This window comes from Dendropsophus ebraccatus, chromosome 2 (genome assembly GCF_027789765.1).
Source record: "Dendropsophus ebraccatus isolate aDenEbr1 chromosome 2, aDenEbr1.pat, whole genome shotgun sequence".
Taxonomy (NCBI): Eukaryota; Metazoa; Chordata; class Amphibia; order Anura; family Hylidae; genus Dendropsophus; species Dendropsophus ebraccatus.
Window position 1 is genome coordinate 149,614,212 of NC_091455.1, and position 21,076 is coordinate 149,635,287.

At 45.8% G+C, this 21,076-nt stretch overlaps 1 protein-coding gene across 1 annotated transcript in view; it reads left to right on the plus strand.

Moving 5' to 3' along the window:
- The first annotated feature begins 6,808 nt into the window (after positions 1-6,808).
- ITGA9 (integrin subunit alpha 9) overlaps positions 6,809-21,076 on the plus strand; it is a 275,552-nt gene continuing 261,284 nt past the window's right edge. The window contains exon 1 of the mRNA XM_069958509.1: positions 6,809-7,146. Coding sequence (XP_069814610.1) covers positions 6,968-7,146 — 179 coding nt within the window. The 5' untranslated portion in view covers positions 6,809-6,967. The remainder of the gene's footprint in view (positions 7,147-21,076) is intronic.

A 21,076-nucleotide genomic window follows, 5' to 3' on the forward strand; every position in this document is an offset into this window, starting at 1 on the left:
TACTGTGTGGGAACATAGCCTAAGACTTATAAAGGTTTTATAATATAGTATCGCCTATAATTCCCTACAAAACTAAAACTGGCTGTATTACATCTATTTGTACTGCTTTTATAAAGCCACCAATATTCTGCTGCAGATCCTATACGTGGAAGTGTAAGGGCAGTGTGGTGTTGTCCCGCTGGGAGGCACGACCGGTCACTTGCCAAATGGTGCTGTGTGACTCCACTAGTGTAGTGGGTGGTCGAGATATAGCTCAGCCAGGTGTTATGCTGTCGTGACGCCAGTGCTGGTTGGGCACACAGGTATGGTCACACACCTGTTTTATTTTAGTAAGGCTGGCAATACCCTTTCTTCTGTGGTCATTAACCTGCCGGGCTGTTTGGGGGTCCCTTGGGTACTTATCATGGTGGTCTGGAGTGGAGTTGTGACCCACCCGGACTATAGGTACTGCCACCCACAGAAAGGGGAGATGACCCCCTTCCCCTCCCTCCTCTCTCTCTTTCACTGCTCATTATCAGAAAATCTCGACTCTTTTACATCAGTCGAGCCCTGTCTGTTCTATGAAGAGGGGAGGGGGGAGGAGGGAGATTAGTCGCCAGCAGAGAGCAGAGAACAAAGGATTACACAGCGGAAACTGTGTGAAATCCAATATTCAGAGGTCAGAGAGGCCAGTGCTGACTTCAGAGTAGATAGCCCGGTGATGTAGCTGTAAATTAACTCTTTGTTGTCCTGTTTTTGTGCCTCATCTCCCTCAACCCCTCCCCTCTCTATAGTCAATCATGAAGACAGGGGGGAGAGCTTTAAACAGCTTTTTCATGATAAAAATGCATTTTTCGGCTCCTAAACCCAGTTACAAAGTTTCTTAAAATCGCCTTTACTATTGATTTCTGCAAAAAAATTTAAACAACAGTGATACTTTAAATCATAGCGCTCATTGAGATCTTAAAATCGCCTTTACTATTGATTTCTGCAAAAAATTTTAAACAACAGTGATATTTTAAATCATAGCGCTCATTGAGACTGAGTGGTCCGGTAGCGTTAAGATCCATATTGATTCCTTGCGGAGCAGTAATCCATGCCTGTCTAAACCACGTGCAACAGGTTTAATATGTTCTAAACCAAAAAAACTCAGGTACTTGGGATCTCCCCCATGTTCCATATGAACATGGTTAATTAACTATGGTGCACCCTTTTTCTGTTCGTATGGAGTAAATGTGTTCTTTAAATTTCACCCATAAGGGTCTCTCGCTTTTACCAAGATAGAAATAGTTACATGAACAGGTAATGGCGTATACGGTAAATGTAGTTCGGCAGGTGATAAAATCTTTAATAAAACACTCCTTGCCTCCCAGGCCTATGTAGGCAGTATTGTTCATTTGGCAGCAATACTTGCATTGGTCACAATGTCTATTACCTTCGGGAAGGGTGCAAGTTAGCCATTTACTGGTAACTTTCTGGTCAGTATTCACACTAAGAAAATCACCTATTGTTTTGTTTTTTTCTATGCAAGAGATGCAAGGCTTACGCACTGCGAGTTCTCTGAGGTCCAGATCTTCTTCTAAAAGAAACCAGTGCCTATGAATGTCTTTCTGTATTACATCATAAAGAGGAGAATTTTGGAAAATAGAATTAAACCTTCTATCTGTAGCGGTATTACCTTTAGATTTTAACAATAGAGTATGATCTAAACCATTTGCAGGTACATGAGCTTCTTGAACTATTTTAATAGGGTAGCCCCTGTCTACAAGTCTCTCCTTCAGATCGACAGCCTGACTCTGAAATAAATCCTCAGTATTATTTATCCTATGAAGGCGTGTGAACTGACCAACCGGGATTGCTATTTTAACATGAGGAGGGTGATAGCTGTTGAAATGGAGGAGGGAATTGCAGGCACAATGAGTAGAATACTTGAGAGTAGAGAGAATACTTGTGCCCGTGTTTTGACTCTTTTGGTCTTTGCAACACCTATTGCGCACCAGTGTCGAGCAACCCGTCCTAGAGGGTGGAACAAGCCCCAGACCTTGTTACCTGGGATGAGCAGGGTGGTCAGAATTTTCTGGTTACACCCGCGCTGCAAGATAGAGTACGTAGGCTTCTAGCAACTTTGCTCTATCCGGATCAGTTCCTATTTCTTCAGGATACTGTCCTACAATTTTAAACTTGTTCTCGGCGTGGGCTGGGATGATCTTTGACTTGTCCTCTCTAAGTGTGCATTCAGCAATGCATAGTGTGTAGAAGTGCTGCTTTCAAGAAAGAAGTACTCTCTGCTCCCATGTGTGTGCGTCCACTACCACACCTTAGACTAAACTACACCGGACTACTTGTGTAACAGGGGACCTGGCATAGGCCAGGGCCCAGCTTGACCGCTGTGAGGAGCGTTCATGTTTGCGTCCGTCTTCTACAGAATTAAAAGTAAGACTCCCAAAGGTGTGGCTACACTGATCCCCCGCAGCTCCATCCCCGGACCGCACTAGTGGCACCTCACTCAGTGGTGTGCCCATATGAATGCCCGCAGCTCCCCAGCAGATCCCCTGCAGCTCCCCCCGGACTGCGCTCAGCCGCCAGGCTGCCGCCCCCGCACGCATCCTCTCTGCTGGAGTATCCGTCCTGTTCCAGGCTGGAGGAGAAGATGAGAAGAGAAAAGGACCCTGTCGTATGCCAGGATAAGGTGAGTATAATGTTTTTTTTTTCTTTTGTGTGTGTGTATATTTGGCAATGCAGGGGGGGGGGGGTAATATTACTATGGGAAGGAGCACAGGGGGGTTTATTACTATAAGGAGGAGCATTGGGGGATTATTACTATAAGGGGGAGCACTGGGGGATTATTACTATAAGAGGGAGCACTGGGGGGATTATTACTATAAGGGGGAGCACTGGGGGATTATTACTATAAGGGGGAGCACTGGGGGGATTATGACTATAAGGGGGAGCACTGGGGGATTATTACTATAAGGGGGAGCACTGGGGGGATTATTACTATAAGGGGGAGCACTGGGGGATTATTACTATAAGGGGGAGCACGGGGGGGACTATTACTATAAGGGGGAGCACTGGGGGGATTATTACTATAAGGGGGAGCACTAGGAGGATTATTATTATAAGGGGGAGCACTGGGGGATTATTACTATTAGGGGAAGCACTGGGGGGATTATTACTATAAGGGGGAACACTGGGGGATTATTACTAGAAGGGGGAGCACTGGGGGATTATTACTAGAAGGGGGAGCACTGGGGGATTATTACTATAAGGGGGAGCACTGGGGGATTATTATTATAAGGGGAAGCACTGGAGAGATTATTGCTATGGGGACAGCACAGGGGGATTATTATTATTTGGGTACTGCACAATGAGCATTATTACTATATAGAGGCAAAGCAGGGAGCATTATTACTATATAGGGGTACAACAGGGAATCGTTTATACAGGGGGCAACCCACATACCTACTGACTCTACTACACATACACATTTTAGCAAGATTCGCCCTGTAGTCAAAATTACTGTATTTACCACTAGGCACCCGTGGTCCGGTGCCTAGGGCAGCACCAGGGAGCAGGGGGACAGAAAAATTTTTTTTTTTGGTTTTTATTTTTTTAGTTTCCCTCCTCTCTTCAGACTTGCCAGTAAATCTGGTGTCTTTTCCAGGGGGGTATGGTGGTGTTGGTCAGGTCTGGCATCGCCAATAGGTGCGTGAAGATGGGGCGTCTTCAGATTTAGTGCCTAGGGCAGCAGCAGCTGTTAATACAGCCCTGCATGTACAGTCTCCTCTACTCTTGGGTGTCCTCTGGGGTAAAAGGGGGGCACAAAGTGTAAATGCAGGTAAAACATAAGACAAGGTAATATATAGGGTTGCACTTGGCTGGCACTAATGGTAAAGAAATAAAGCAGAGAATAGTGATTTGTGTTGTCTAAAAGAGGGGGGTGGAGGATATTTATTGTATGTGTCCATTTTTTTGGTCAGTATATTGCAGAATTATTTTTAGATGTAATGGTCACATATTTTCTATAAAATTAGGTGTCTTTGATTAAGGGGTGAAAGAAATAATGGAATCAAGTTTAGTCTGGTCCATGCACTTTCATGTGAACTTCATTCCCCTTGATAAAATACTGTTCATGCTCATTGCCTATGTGTAGATGTTGGCTATAAAAAGTGTTGTACATACCGTCTATATCTTATACAGCACTTGAGGATGGGAACGGATAAAACAATCTACATGGGTATAACTACACTGCTAAAAAAAAATAAAATAAAGGGAACACTTATGCTGCGTTTACACAGAACGATTATCGTGCAAATTTGCACGATAACGATCGAATTTGAACGATAATCGTATGTGTAACCGCTGTGAACGATCAAACAACGAACGAGAAATCGTTCATTTTGATCTTACAACATGTTCTAAAATCGTCGCTCGTCGTTCGCCAAAAATTCGCAGATCGTTCCGTGTAAACAGTCGTTCGCCGATTTAACCAATGTGTGAGATAGGCTTATGCGACCGCAAAACAAATTTCCGTATGATATATCGTATCGTCTAAACGCTGATCGTTATGAAAAAAAATCGTTACTCCGACATCGTTAATCGTACGATCGGGCCAATTATCGCTTCGTGTAAACGCAGCATTAAACAACACAATATAAAAGGTGGAAATTATTGGCAATTAGCAAAGCACAAGGTAGCTCAGGTAGTACAGCTCATCCAGGATGGCACATCAATGCAAGCTGTGGCAAGAAGGTTTGCACTATCTGTCAGCATAGGGTCCAGAGTGCAATACCGTCTATATCTTATACAGCACTTGAGGATGGGAAAGGATAAAACAATCTACATGGGTATAACTACACTGCTAAAAAAAATAATGGGAACAGTTAAACAACACAATATAACTCCAAGTAAATCAAACTTCTGTGAAATCAAACAGTCCACTTAGAAAGCAACACTAATTGACCATCGATTTCACATGCTGTTGTGTGAATGGAATAGACAACAGGTGGAAATTATTGGCAATTAGCAAGAAACACTCAATAAAGGAGTAGTTCTGCAGGTGGAGAACACAGACCACTTCTCAGTACCTATGCTTTCTGGCTGATGTTTTGGTCACTTTTGGTAGCATAAGACGGACTCTACAACCCACACAAGTGATTCAGGTAGTGCAGCTCACCAAGGATGGCACATCAATGCGATCTTTAGCAAGAAGGTTTGCTGTGTCTGTCAGCGTAGTGTCCAGAGGCTGGAGGCACTACCAGGAGACAGGCCAGTACACCAGGAGACGTGGAGGAGGCTGTAGGAGGGCAACAACCCAGCAGCAGGACCGCTACCTCTGCCTTTGTGCAAGGAGGAACAGGAGGAGCCCTGCCAGAAACCTGCAAAATGATCTCCAGCAGGCCACAAATGTGCATGTGTCTGCACAAACGGTTAGAAACCGACTCCATGAGGATGGTATAAGGGCCCGACGTCCACAGATGGGGGTAGTGCTCACAGCCCAACACAGTGCAGGACGCTTGGCATTTGCCAGAGAACACTAGGACTGGCAAATTTGCCACTGACACCCTATGCTCTTCACAGATGAAAGTCTGGAGACGCCATTGAGAGCGATCTGTTGCCTGCAACATCCTTCAGCATCACTGGTTTTGCAGTAGGTCAGTAATGGTAGGTGGTGCCATTTCTTTGGAGACCATTTCTTTGTGAGACCATATGCTGGTGCGGATGAAGGCATTGAAGCTATGAACTGGCCCGCCCATTCCCTAGAACTGAATCTAATTGTGCTGACTTGGGACATCATGTCTTGCTCCACCCACCAACGTCACGTTGCACCACAGACTGTTCAGGAGTTGGCGATGCTTTAGTCCAGGTCTGGGAGGGGATCCCTCAGGAGACCATTCTCCACCTAATCAGGAGCATGCCCAGGTGTTGTGGGGAGGTCATAAAGGCACGTGGAGGCCACACACAATACTGAGCCTCATTCTGACTTGTTTTAACGACATTACATCAAAGTTGGATCAGCCTGTAGTGTGTTTTTCCACTTTGTGTGTGACTCCAAATCCTGGCCTCCATTGGTTAATACATTTGATTTCCATTGTTGATTTTTGTCAGCACATTGATCTTTGTACAGAACAAAGTATTCAATGAGAATATTTCAATCATTCAGATCTAGGATGTGTTATTTGTGGGTTCCCTTTTTTTGAGCAATGTAAAACCTCACCTATACAACCATCCGATTATTCCCATCAGACCTGGTGGTAGTCTAGATGAGAAGCAGATCTCATTCTAGATCTAAATTTTATTCTGCTGAAAAACATTATATTCAGCCACTTCCCGTCCTGACTGATAATAAGGAGAAAAAAAATCAGGGTTGCGGTCTGTAACGCTACAAACCAGGTGTAAAGCAGGTGGCCTATAGGCCTGGCCGGCAGTGTCTGCAATAAAAATATGTCCTTTAATATTTGTTTGTGCTGTTCTAGCTGTCAGTGTGATGTCAGCCTCTTCACACTAGGTGAGATGTTACTGTCTACTATATACTATCATATTACCTTCACTGGTAAGCACTGCAAATCTGATTACTTACACATACTGGGTAAATTATCTAGAATCTTCCTGACTCATTTCTGATTTCCAGTTTATCCATAGAAAGTGTTTCCTGTCTGTGATGTGTTAAATTGTGCAGAAAAAAGAGAAATCTGAGCCTGAAGGGATTCCATCCTGTTAGCAGCCTATGGGGCTGAGAACCGTACGGTACATCCCACGGGACAGTGCAGTGCCCCACAACGTCCACTAGATGGCGCGTGCCGCAGCAGCTTTCTGCAGAAGTGTTTTCAGAGTTGTGCGCTCCTCCACTCCCTCCCACGGACCGAGCGCTGTGCCCGTAGTACTGGGGAGAAGAGTCCGCAGAGAAGTCACCCAATCGCCACAGCTCTGCCCCCTGGAGACTGGACGGAGTTGTTCCTAGTGCCCCCGAGTTGGCTTCTGATACGGGATGATGGCAGCAGGAGCCGCGGCTGGCAGGAGCGCCCATGAAGTGCTGCTCGGGCTGCTGTCCCTCAGCTTGGCGTGTGCCTACAATATCGATCTGGATCACCCCGTGCTCTTCCAGGGTCCCAATGGCTCGTTCTTTGGCTATGCCGTTCTGGAGCATCTCCATGATGACACGAGATGGTAAGAGCGCGGGACGGGTCCCCGAGAGCCCACACCCCGAAGGGCACACACCCCGAAGGGCACACTGCTTATCCTATAGTACACACTGCTCATCCCATAGTACTGGAGTACACACTGCTCATCCTATAGTACACACTGCTCATCCTATAGTACACACTGCTCATCCTATAGTACACACTGCTCATCCTATAGTACTGGAGGGCACACTGCTCATCCTATAGTACACACTGCTCATCCTATAGTACACACTGCTCATCCTATAGTACACACTGCTCATCCCATAGTACTGGAGGGCACACTGCTCATCCTATAGTACTGGAGTACACACTGCTCATCCTATAGTACACACTGCTCATCCCATAGTACTGGAGGGCACACTGCTCATCCTATAGGACACACTGCTCATCCTATAGTACACACTGCTCATCCTATAGTACACACTGCTCATCCTATAGGACACACTGCTCATCCTATAGTACACACTGCTCATCCCATAGTACTGGAGGGCACACTGCTCATCCTATAGTACTGGAGGGCACACTGCTCATCCTATAGTACTGGAGGGCACACTGCTCATCCTATAGTACACACTGCTCATCCTATAGTACACACTGCTCATCCTATAGTACACACTGCTCATCCTATAGGACACACTGCTCATCCTATAGTACACACTGCTCATCCCATAGTACTGGAGGGCACACTGCTCATCCTATAGTACTGGAGGGCACACTGCTCATCCTATAGTACACACTGCTCATCCTATAGTACACACTGCTCATCCCATAGTACTGGAGGGCACACTGCTCATCCTATAGGACACACTGCTCATCCCATAGTACACACTGCTCATCCTATAGTACACACTGCTCATCCTATAGTACACACTGCTCATCCTATAGTACACACTGCTCATCCTATAGTACACACTGCTCATCCTATAGTACACACTGCTCATCCTATAGTACTGGAGGGCACACTGCTCATCCTATAGTACACACTGCTCATCACATAGTACTGGAGGGCACACTGCTCATCCCATAGTACACACTGCTCATCCTATAGTACACACTGCTCATCCTATAGTACACACTGCTCATCCTATAGGACACACTGCTCATCACATAGTACTGGAGGGCACACTGCCCATCCTATAGTACACATTGCACACTCTATAGTACTGGAGGGCACACTGCACACTCTATAAGGCTGCTTTCACACTACGTATATTTCAGTCAGTATATGTATATTTCGGTCAGTATATTTCAGTCAGTATTGCAACCAAAACCAGGAGTGGATTAAAAACACAAAAAGGATCTGTTCACACAATGTTGAAATTGAGTGGATGGCCGCCATTTAATGGCAAATATGTGCTGTTATTTTAGAACAACGGCTGTTATATTGAAATAATGGCAGTTATTTACTGTTATATGGCGGCCATCCACTCAATTTCAACATTGTGTGAGCAGATCCTTTCTGTGTTTTTAATACACTCCTGGTTTTGGTTGCAATACTGACTGAAATATACGTAGTGTGAACCCAGCCTAATACTGGAGGGCACACTGCTCATCCCATAGTACACACTGCTCACTCTATAGTACTAGAGGGCACACTGCTCATCCCATAATACACACTGCACACTCTATAGTACTGGAGGGCACACTGCTCATCCTATAGTACACACTGCACACTCTATAGTACTGGAGGGCACACTGCTCATCCCATAGGAAACACTGCACACTCTATAGTACTGGAGGGCACACTGCTCATCCTATAGTACACACTGCACACTCTATAGTACTGGAGGGCACACTGCTCATCCCATAATACACACTGCACACTCTATAGTACTGGAGGGCACACTGCTCATCCTATAGGACACACTGCACACTCTATAATACTGAAGGGCACACTGCTCATCCCATAGGAAACACTGCACACTCTATAGTACTGGAGGGCACACTGCTCATCCTATAGGACACACTGCACACTCTATAGTACTGGAGGGCACACTGCTCATCCCATAGTACACACTGCACACTCTATAATACTGGAGGGCACACTGCTCATCCCATAGTACACACTGCACACTATAGTACTGGAGGGCACACTGCTCATCCCATAATAAACACTGCACACTCTATAGTACTGGAGGGCACACTGCTCATCCTATAGGACACACTGCACACTCTATAGTACTGGAGGGCACACTGCTCATCCCATAGTACACACTGCACACTCTATAATACTGGAGGGCACACTGCTCATCCTATCGTACACACTGCACATTCTATAGCACTGGAGGGCGCACTGCACACTCTATAATACTGGAGGGCACACTGCTCATCCCATAGTACACACTGCACACTCTATCGTACTGGAGGGCACACTGCTCATCCTATAGTACACACTGCACACTCTATAATACTGGAGGGCACACTGCTCATCCTATAGTACACACTGCACATTCTATAGTACTGGAGGGCACACTGCACACTCTATAATACTGGAGGGCACACTGCTCATCCCATAGTACACACTGCACACTCTATCGTACTGGAGGGCACACTGCTCATCCTATAGGACACACTGCACACTCTATAGTACTGTAGGGCACACTTACTGTACACCCTATAATACTGGAGGGCACAATTACTGTACACCCTATAACACTGGAGGACACTTACTGTGCACCCTATAGTACTGGAGGGCACACTTACTGTACACCCTATAACACTGGAGAACACTCTTACTGTACACCATATAGTACTGGAGGGCACTCTTACTGTACACCCTATAACACTGGAGGGCATACTTACTGTAAACCATATAGCACTGGAGGGCACACTTACTTTACACCATATAGTACTGGAGGGCACACTTACTGTACATCCTATAGTACTGGAGGGCACACTTACTTTACACCATATAGTACTGGAGGGCACACTTACTGTACATCCTATAGTACTGGACAGCACACTTACTGTACACCCTATAGTACTGGACAGCACACTTACTGTACACCATATAGCACTGGAGGGCACACTTACTTTACACCATATAGTACTAGACAGCACACTTACTGTACGGTGTACACCATATAGTACTGGAGGGCACACTTACTTTACACCATATAGTACTGGACAGCACACTTACTTTACACCATATAATACTGGAGGGCACACTTACTTTACACCATATAGTACTGGAGGGCACACTTACTGTACATCCTATAGTACTGGAGGGCACACTTACTTTACACCATATAGTACTGGAGAGCACTCTTACTGTACACCCTATAGTACTGGAGGGCCCACTTACTGTACACCCTATAGTACTGGAGGGCACACTTTCTGTACACTCTATAGTACTGGAGGGCACAATTACTGTACACCCTATAGTACTGGAGGGCACACTTACTGTACACCCTATAACACTGGAGGGCACAATTACTGTACACCCTATAGTACTCAAGAGCACTCTTACTGTACACCCTATACTACTGGAGGGCACACTTACTGTACATCCTATAGTTCTGGAGGGCACACTTACTGTACATCCTATAATACTGGAGGGCACACTTACTGCTCACCCAGTAGCACTGGAGGTCACACTTACTGCTCACCCTATAGTAATGGAGGGCACACTTGCTGCTCACCCTATACTACTGGAGGGCACACCTACTGATTACCCTATAGTACTGGAGGGCACACTTACTGTACATCCTATAGTTCTGGAGGGTGCACTTACTGTACAGCCGATAGTTCTTGAGGGCACCCCTACTGATAACCCTATAGTTCTGGAGGGCACACTTACTGATCACCCTATAGTACTAGATGACATACTTACTGTACACCCTATAGTACTGGGGGCACACTTACTGCATATCCTATAGTACTGGATGGCACACTTACTGTATACCCTATAGTACTGGGGGCACACTTACTGTACACCCTATAGTACTGGATGGCACACTTACTGTACACCCTATAGTACTGGGGGCACACTTACTGTACACCCTATAGTACTGGGGGCACACTTACTGTACATCCTATAGTTCTGGAGGGCACACTTACTTTACACCATTTAGTACTGGAGAGCACTCTTACTGTACACCCTATAGTACTGGAGGGCACACTTACTGTACACCCTATAGTACTGGAGGGCACAATTACCGTACACCCTATAGTACTGAAGGGCACATTTACTGTACATCCTATAGTACTGGAGAGCACTCTTACTGTACACCCTATATTACTGGGGGAACACTTACTGTACACCCTATAACACTGGAGGACACTTACTGTACACCCTATAGTACTGGGGGCACACTTACTGCACATCCTATAGTACTCGATGGCACACTTACTGTACACCCTATAGTACTGGGGGCACACTTACTGTACACCCTATAGTACTGGATGGCACACTTACTGTACACCCTGTAGTACTGGATGGCACGCTTTCTGTACACCCTATAGTACTGGGGGCACACTTACTGCACATCCTATAGTACTGGATGGCACACTTACTGTACACCCTATAGTACTGGGGGCACACTTACTTTACACCCTATAGTACTGGATTGCACACTTACTGTACACCCTATAGTAATAATAATAAAAATAATAATAATAATAAATTTATTTGTATAGCGCCAACAGATTCCGCAGCGCTTTTTTTTTTTTCTATGCATACAGTACAGAGGTACATAATACACAGTTAAAATTAGAATAAATAAAAACATCATAATAGATAAAAATAACATAAAATACAAAGTATAAACGAGACCTTCTCGTTGGAGCTTACAGACTATAATTTGGGTTTGCACCAGGCATAGGTTGGCACCAGGCATAAGTGCTTTATTTGTCCATGGTCCAGCCATGGACTGGGGGCATACTTACTGTACACCCTACTGTACAACCTATAGTACTGGGGGCACACTTACTGTACATCCTATAGTTCTGAAAGGCACACCTACTGATCACCCTATAGTACTGAAGGGCACACTAAGGGCCCTATTACACCAACAGATTATCTGATTTTTTTTTAAGCCAAAGCAGAGAGCAGGTAATAAAGGAAAGACTGAGATTTCTCCTCTTCTCAAATCCATTCCTGGCTTTGGCTTAAAAAAAAATCTGCCAGATAATCTGTTGATGTAATAGGGCCCTTACTGTACATCCTATAGTACTGGAGGGTGCGCTTATTGTATATCGTATAGCACTGGAGAGCACACTTACTGATCACCCTATAGTACTGAAGGGCACACTTACTGTACACCCTATAGCACCTGAGGGCACACTTACTCTACAGTCTATAGTATTGGAGGGCACACTTACTGTACACCCTATAGTACTGGGGGCACACTTACTACTTACTGTATTGAACTGGAGGTCACACTTACTGTATACCCTATAGTACTGGAAGGGGGGGCACACTTACCTTAGACCCTATAGTGCTGGGGGGCACACTTACTGTACATCCTAAAGCATTGGGGCATACTTACTCAACACCTTATAGTTTTGGAAGGGGTTGCCTACTGTACACTCTATAGAACTGGAGGGCACACTTACTGATCACTCTATAGTACTGAAGGGCACACTTACTGTACACCCTATAGCACCTGAGGGCACACTTACTCTACAGTCTATAGTATTGGAGGGCACACTTACTGTACATCCTGTAGTACTGGGGGGCACATTTACTGCTTACCATTATAGTACTGGAGAACACACTTACTGTTACTTACTTACCCTATAGTAAAATATTGCGGACATCTCAGTTTCTCCTTCTTAGAAGGGATGCACATATGTTTCTTCAGACCACATTGTCGGGTGCCAGGCTGGCCACTGTTACTAACTGTGTTGTGGTATTTTGTCAGAGGGAATTATTTATGAATGAATTTGGCACATGCCCTCCAGGAGCAGAATTTGTGGACTGTAGCCTCAAGGCTTTTATGTTTGCTATCTAAGCATCCATAGAGGTAGTATGGTAGTGTCATGGTGGTGGTGCCCACTGTTAGGGACCAGCCAAAAAATTATTGTGAGCTTATTAAGAGCATATTTCAGAACCCCTTTATTGTAAGCTTTAGGAAGGCCCCTTGCCTGTGTATGTCGTCATGGATTGTCAGAGATTTCATGACATCCATATGATGTAAATCACAGTGATGGTGTGTGAGGAGATAGAAGCCATGTAGCATCTCTCTTTTGATTTCCTCCTCTCAGGCCACAGGTGACTATGCTTCTGTAGCTGTGGGAGTTTCATGTCTCCAGCTCTTCTAGTTGGTCCTTGTCCCATTGTTCGAACCTTTCTTGCTAAATATTCTCCATTAGCACTGGGTGTGAGAACACTTCTCATCATAAGGAAACACTTCTACTTTTAATAGTATGTCAGGGAAACTTTATGAGTCCATTAACAGTGACATACAGAAGAGGGGCAAGCGCGGTCAGCACCCCCTCCTAGGGCTATAGTAACACCGAACATCCTGCCTTTATTAGAGTATTCAGGGGTGCACAACTCCCATAAGTCTTATCATTACAGCTTATGGAAAAAGCAGGGTGTAGTTGGTGGGTTCCTCTAGGGTGCCCATGGCTTCTGACTGGCAGGGGGTGAAGGGAGGTTAGCAGCTGGATCTGGCTCTGTCACACTACTATGTACAGTACATGTGGGCACTAGACAATGCTCTTACAGTCCCTGCAATAGAGATGCATGGCCCAGAAACAAATCACCGTATTCCTAGCCCTGCATAAGAATCAAATGTTTGGTAAAATAGTTACAAGGGATAACTCCTCAGGGTGCAGATGCTAGCTGCCCCCAGATCACTCTTTACAGTAGATTTCTGCTCTGGATAATAGAACATGTCCCCTCTGAAGGGATAGTATCTATGAATAGTATTGTTATACACCATTTTGCTACCAGAACTCATGTTAACAATCATTTGTCAGGTGCACTGTCTGCTAAATCTGGACACATCATTGTATCCCTGAGAGCTGTCCGTATACTAGCAGATGGCATCTGAAGGACAGGGAAGGGAAATGTCACTGCAGGAGATTTCACTGCAGCTTTGCAAAGTAGACATGATGCACGCGACTGTATTTCTGCTCAAGTTACAGAGCTCTGACACAGCGTCCATAGAAGCCTGTAGGCCACTGTATGCCTTTTGTCACCGAAAGCATGCCATGTTCTTTTAGATGCTGTAATACAATAAAGGCTTTGCTTTTACCTCTTCCTGCCCTGTTAATATTGTGTCACAGCTGCTGCGCACTTAAAGGAAAACTCTGGCGAACACAAAAATACAGTGCAAAGCAGTGGGGGTGCAAGAACATAATTCTCCGTGCCCCTGCAGTGCTGCCTCAACGATCACGGAACAGAGCTGGCCCCTAAAACTCACGCTCCTGCAATGTCATGACCCAGCTGATGGGATAATGCCTGCACAGCCAGTCAGTGACTGGGGCAGGACATCGCTGCAGTCACAGATTGGATGAGTAGGTACGTTTCCCCGGGTCGTGACGTACCAGGACACTGGGAAAAAATTATGTCTGTCGGCTGTCAATGACCCGGTGACGCTGTGCTACAGGACCACAGGGTAAGTTTACATCCTTTATTCTGTTCTCGCATCCCCCTGCCCGCACTGAATTTTTTGTTTTCTCTGGAGTTCTCCCTTAAAGGGGAGTGGAAAGAGATTTCTGTTGCCAGTCTCCCTGTGTGAAGGCACCCGAAATCCTGGATTAAACACCAGTATATCACAATGATGGCATGGACACGGGATTGTGCCTGTGCTATTGCTTGTGGTTTCTGGAATTATTATATAGGTAACAACTCAATCTAGTGAGGGATCGGAGACCATTTTGATCCTAGTTGTTTAACCTCTTAGGGTCCATTTACACAGAAAGATTATCTGACAGATGTCTGCCAAAAATTTGAAGCCAAAGCCTGGAATAGATTTGAAAAGAGGAAAAATCTCAGGCTTTCCTTTATGACCTGATCTCTGTTTATAGTCTGTTTCTGGCTTTGGCTTCAAATCTTTGGCAGAAAAATCTGTCAGATAAACTTTCTGTGTAAATGGACCCTTATGCTGGGTTTACATGGAGCAATAATTCGCCCAATCGTACGATTAACGATTTCTAAGTAACGATTTTTCTTTTATAACGATCAGTGTTTAGATGGAACGATATATCGTACAGAAAATTTGTTTTGCGATCGCTTAAGCCTATCTCGCACGTAGGTAAAATCAGTGAACGACTGTTTACACAGAACGATCGGCGAATTTTTTGCGGACGAACAATGATTTAAGAACCTGTTAAAAGATCAAAATGAACGATATCTCGCTCGTCGTTCGATCGTTCGCTGCTTTTACACGTACGATTATCGTTCGAATTCGATCGTTATCGTGCAAATTTGCACGATAATTGTTCCGTGTAAACCCAGCATTAGATGCCTTTGTTACTCCATGAATGTGCCTTCAATGAGATTGCAGGGTGTTAGGCGTCTGTGGAGCTGGGAGCTAATTACGGCCCACATTACCGCAAACTTTGTGTACATATTAAGCCCTGCCACACATACCGCCTGTTAATTTAACACTGACAGGTGTAATACACTGAAGTACAGAAGTATGACAATGTACTCCAGAAGACAGTTACACTATCACTTAAGGAAGTCTTGCTGTGGTACTTAAAAGAATTGTAAAAAGCAGATCAATAAAATTTATCATCCATTACAACCCAAGCCATCACATTATCACATTTTTTATCCTGTGAACTGTTAAATTTGCAGTTTTTTTTTTTATCCTGCCACTTAAAAAAAAAAACAGCATAAAGACTTCGGCACAACTCACGCAGTGGCAGTAAAACAGCGAAAACTATTGTCACCAATTGCTGGGCACCTGCTGTAATCGCACCAGGTAGATTGCTGCTGGTTAGGGCCCTTTTACACGGAAAGATTATTTGACAGATTATCTGCCAAAGATTTGAAGCCAGAGACAGGAATGGACTATAAACAGAGAGCAGGTAATAAAGCAAAGCCTGAGATTTCTCCTCTTTTCTAAATCCATTCCTGGTTTTGGCTTCAAATCTTTGGCAGATAATCTGTCAGATAATCTTTCTGTGTAAAAGGGCCCTTAGGGTCCTTTTACGCAGAAAGATTATTTGACAGATTGTCTGCCAAAGATTTGAAGCCAAAGCCAGGAATGGATTTGAAAAGAGGAGAAATCTCATGCTTTCCTTTATGACCTGATCTCTGTTTATAGTCTGTTTCTGGCTTTGGCTTCAAATCTTTGGCAGTTAATCTGTCAGATAATCTTTCTGTGTAAATGGACCCTTTAGGCCCTATTACACCAACAGATCTGACGACAGATTATCTGCCAAAGATTTGAAGCCAAACCCAGGATCAGACTATAAACAGAGAACAGGTCATAAAGGAAAGACTGGATTTCTTCTCTTTTCAAATCCACTCCTGGGTTTGGCTTCAAATCTTTGGCAGATAATCTGTCGTCAGATCTGTTGGTGGAATAGGGCCCTATTTAGTTTCTGGCAAATCCAGTATACGAAGACCAGTATTACTAGTGATACCAGTATACAAGGGACAACCACGAGAAAGAGGTTCTAGCTTTTAGGTTCCTTGCTCTAGCACATTGCTCTAGCACATACAGCAGGTAGCTCCCCTGCGATGCCCTGGCCCCTGGGGGCCACTTCCGCAGTGCTGGTGTTATGAGCGGGCAATGACCGGGGCAGCTGCAGGGTGTATACTTGTCACGGTATAGGCCTGAGGGCAGCACAGCTGTAGGGCCGGTCTGTGGAATCTGCGGGTGATGATGGGCATGCGATTCTTCGCTGCACTTAGTCAGGGCACCAGTTAGTGGACACCAATGCCAGGGTTCAGTAACAGCGGTTTTATTATAGATGAGGTAACTAGTAGCAACAGTTCTGTCCGGATGCAACCGGGTATATAGCAGGCTTTGACAAATAAGGCAGGAGTGGTGCTGCATAGGCTGTGAGAATACGTGCCGGATGATGGGAGTAGGAGTATGAGAGAAATAGCGTTGCTGGGTGGATTAGCTTGAGAATAATACTTGCTGTGAATCCTTGCAGCGATGAGGAGAGATAATGGAATGACACCCAGATGAGAAAGAAGAATCCGGTCACTTGAGCAGGCAGATACAGCCGAAGACTGGTATATAGCAGCAGACTTAGTCACTCTTCTGTGGGAGAGGATAGAACCACACAACCTCCTTGCTTGGAAGCAGGGTAAGACTAACTTGTCAGCAGGAAGTGGGAGGTCACATGGTTGCTCCTGGCCAGAGCTAGTCGGCCATTGGAGGAACCATGGTTACAGGTCACGTGATCAACAGCCTTGCATACCACTGTACACTGTAATAATACACAGGAATACATGAGAATACACATGAAAATGCACAATACCAGAGAATACTAGGGGAAAACCAGCAGCAGTTGCAGTGCAAACACTTACCAGAACAGGCATTGACACAGCAATAGAAATGGCCATAATAGGAGTAGTAGTCTGCATGTTCTGGGACACTGCATACCTCCCTAGCAAGTTTGAGCCGACCTCGGCGAATCTAGAAGGCAGCAAACATGAATAGACTGGACAATCAAACAACAGGAATGAATGACGAGAGTGAGTGTGATGAGGTGTGTGTTTCCCACGCCCAAGGCACAGGTGTGAAGAGAGAGAAGATGAGAAACCCTAGTGGCAGGACTTCACCTAGGGGTGCCTAACGTACTCTGGCGACCAGGTAGCTAGTGCGTGAACCATCTGACGTGTAAGCCAGGACAACTTAACTGCTGGCGGGTGACCCTCAATATTCCAGCCAGTTAGACAGTAGGTTTTCTGTTAAATGTGTTACCCTACTGGAAAAGAACTGTGAAGACCTGTGTACTACCTTGGCTTGTCTGAGTAGTGTCTTGGATACCTGGAAGAGAAAAGAACAAAATAATAAAAGCAAACATACATGGGGAGCTCCCTTTCATAGCACTCAATCACACACACAAGCACTCCACAGACCAAACACACGAAAAGGTATCCAAGGTGCGATATGTATGGACAAGTGTGAAGGTTAGGTATGACTATGTGTGATAACTAATGTGTTGGGACAAGACAGAGGCGAACAAATACTGGAAACAAAAGGAAGGGGAACACAACAGACAACAAATACTGCGAGGTCTTGAGGAGAACTGGCTCATATGAATCTGAATGAAACCTGAGAGAAATCTGAATGAAAATCTGAGAAAAATCTGAATGAAAATCTGAGAAAAATCTGCATACGAACTGGCTCAACTAAATCTTTCCAGCTATAGATATGACAATAATACACAATACTGAGACTGGATGAGAAAATACACTCCTACATAAACTGGACTTTCTCTGAGGTATATGTAAACTGACTTCTCTTACTCAGAGGAGGAGCTATCTGTCTTAGACACTGGAAAAATATACTGTTTTACAAAAGAGGCACTCTACTCTGAGGCTATCTAAGTAACCTTGTGCTTACTCAGAGGAGGAAATACAAATGACTCTGATAACACTGGAATGCAATAGTACAATAAGTGCAATAATGAAATAAGTGCAATAATACCCTGTGTGGAACACACAATCACAGGAAAGTGCATTAGGAAGGAATGGGTTAAGTGTCTCTGTTAGGTAGAGTCTCTTTTAGGCAATTAGACATCGTCCATGTAAAAGGCTCTGGGACAGGCACTAGAGAACCTGTTGTTATTGTAAGTGTCCATCAGCTCATGGCTGGTTAGTACAGGGAACTTGGTCAGGAGGACCAGGCACGAACCTTGAACGTTGCAGGAACTGGAACAAAACAGTTAGACAACAAAAACAGTTTAAAGGCTCTGGTCTCTGTAAGGATACTTAGCACAAATGTCCTGGAGGACCCTGAGTAGGCTTCTTCTTTTTCTTCTTCCACGGATAGCGATAGCGTGAAGGGCCTGGAGCAGAAGCATCTCTGCATGCCGTAGTGACTACAATGCTGGGCGTCACCGTGGTGATAGGAGAGATGATGGGGGCCACATGATAGGTGACGGTCGAGGTAGAAGAGGCAGCCTTAGCCACAGCAGTGGGGGCAGTAGAGGGGACTGCGGTAGTAGATGGGCCCGCTGTAGTGGAAGCTGCAGGAGTAGCGCTAGGTATAGCAGTGGCAGCTGTAGTGGCAGGCGACAGGGCAGCGAGGGCCTGCTGAATGTCTTCGATCAGCTGCATAATCTTAGGCCCCGGCCCGAGCATCCATTGCGGCATGGGCGGCGAATCACGCCCTGGAGGTTGCCACAGACCCGGGGATATGAAGGCCTTAGCAGAGTTCTCCCCTTTAGGGCCAGGGACTGAGGACAACAGAGTCGGTCCACTTACAATCTGTTCGCTGTCCGGTGATGAGGACCCTCCGGTACAAGAAGCGAGGTCAGCGGTGCTGGAGTGACCGGGTCCCGGAGAAATGCTGGTCTCAGGTATGGGCCCCTCATTCTGATCAGCAGAGGCCGGGATGAAGGCCCGGCGAAGACTTCCGTCGTCCGACGGGGCAGCGGCCCAGCTGGTGTCGCTGTAGGATGGGAGCGGTGCTAGCAGGCAGGCAGGATTGCTCTCCAGCAGCTCCGGCATCACTGGTGCTGCGGCTGCAGGCAAACGTTTCTCGGGGGCCGCCATCTTGTCACGCTCTGGACGGAACTTGTAGCAGGAAGGGGAGGAGCGCCAGGCTGGAGGATCAGGTTCCAGAATCTGCCCAGCAACAGTGACGTCATCCCGCCCAGGCAGCCAATCAGGAGCAGCCAATGGAAAGTCTATGGCGCCGGACGATTCCCGCGCTTTGGCAGCATGGCTGTTAACCCCCTCCTCTCCAGGGTATGGCGCAGCCAGAAATTGAAGAAGACGGCAGCCATCTTGTGTACTGTTTAGGGCCCGAAACACTTCAATCAACCCCATAGCAATGAGCAAAGTCTCTAGGGGGTTTCAGTACATTTCTGGGGGCACTGACAGTTGGCACAACACAGTCTGTATCCTGTTCGTGACGCCAAAAATGCGATGCCCTGGCCCCTGGGGGCCACTTCCGCAGTGCTGGTGTTATGAGCGGGCAATGACCGGGGCAGCTGCAGGGTGTATACTTGTCACGGTATAGGCCTGAGGGCAGCACAGCTGTAGGGCCGGTCTGTGGAATCTGCGGGTGATGATGGGCATGCGATTCTTCGCTGCACTTAGTCAGGGCACCAGTTAGTGGACACCAATGCCAGGGTTCAGTAACAGCGGTTTTATTATAGATGAGGTAACTAGTAGCAACAGTTCTGTCCGGATGCAACCGGGTATATAGCAGGCTTTGACAAATAAGGCAGGAGTGGTGCTGCATAGGCTGTGAGAATACGTGCCGGATGATGGGAGTAGGAGTATGAGAGAAATAGCGTTGCTGGGTGGATTAGCTTGAGAATAATACTTGCTGTGAATCCTTGCAGCGATGAGGAGAGATAATGGAATGACACCCAGATGAGAGAGAAGAATCCGGTCACTTGAGCAGGCAGATACAGCCGAAGACTGGTATATAGCAGCAGACTTAGTCACTCTTCTGTGGGAGAGGATAGAACCACACAACCTCCTTGCTTGGAAGCAGGGTAAGACTAACTTGTCAGCAGGAAGTGGGAGGTCACATGGTTGCTCCTGGCCAGAGCTAGTCGGCCATTGGAGGAACCATGGTTACAGGTCACGTGATCAACAGCCTTGCATACCACTGTACACTGTAATAATACACAGGAATACATGAGAATACACATGAAAATGCACAATACCAGAGAATACTAGGGGAAAACCAGCAGCAGTTGCAGTGCAAACACTTACCAGAACAGGCATTGACACAGCAATAGAAATGGCCATAATAGGAGTAGTAGTCTGCATGTTCTGGGACACTGCACCCCCATATGAAATTAGGCCC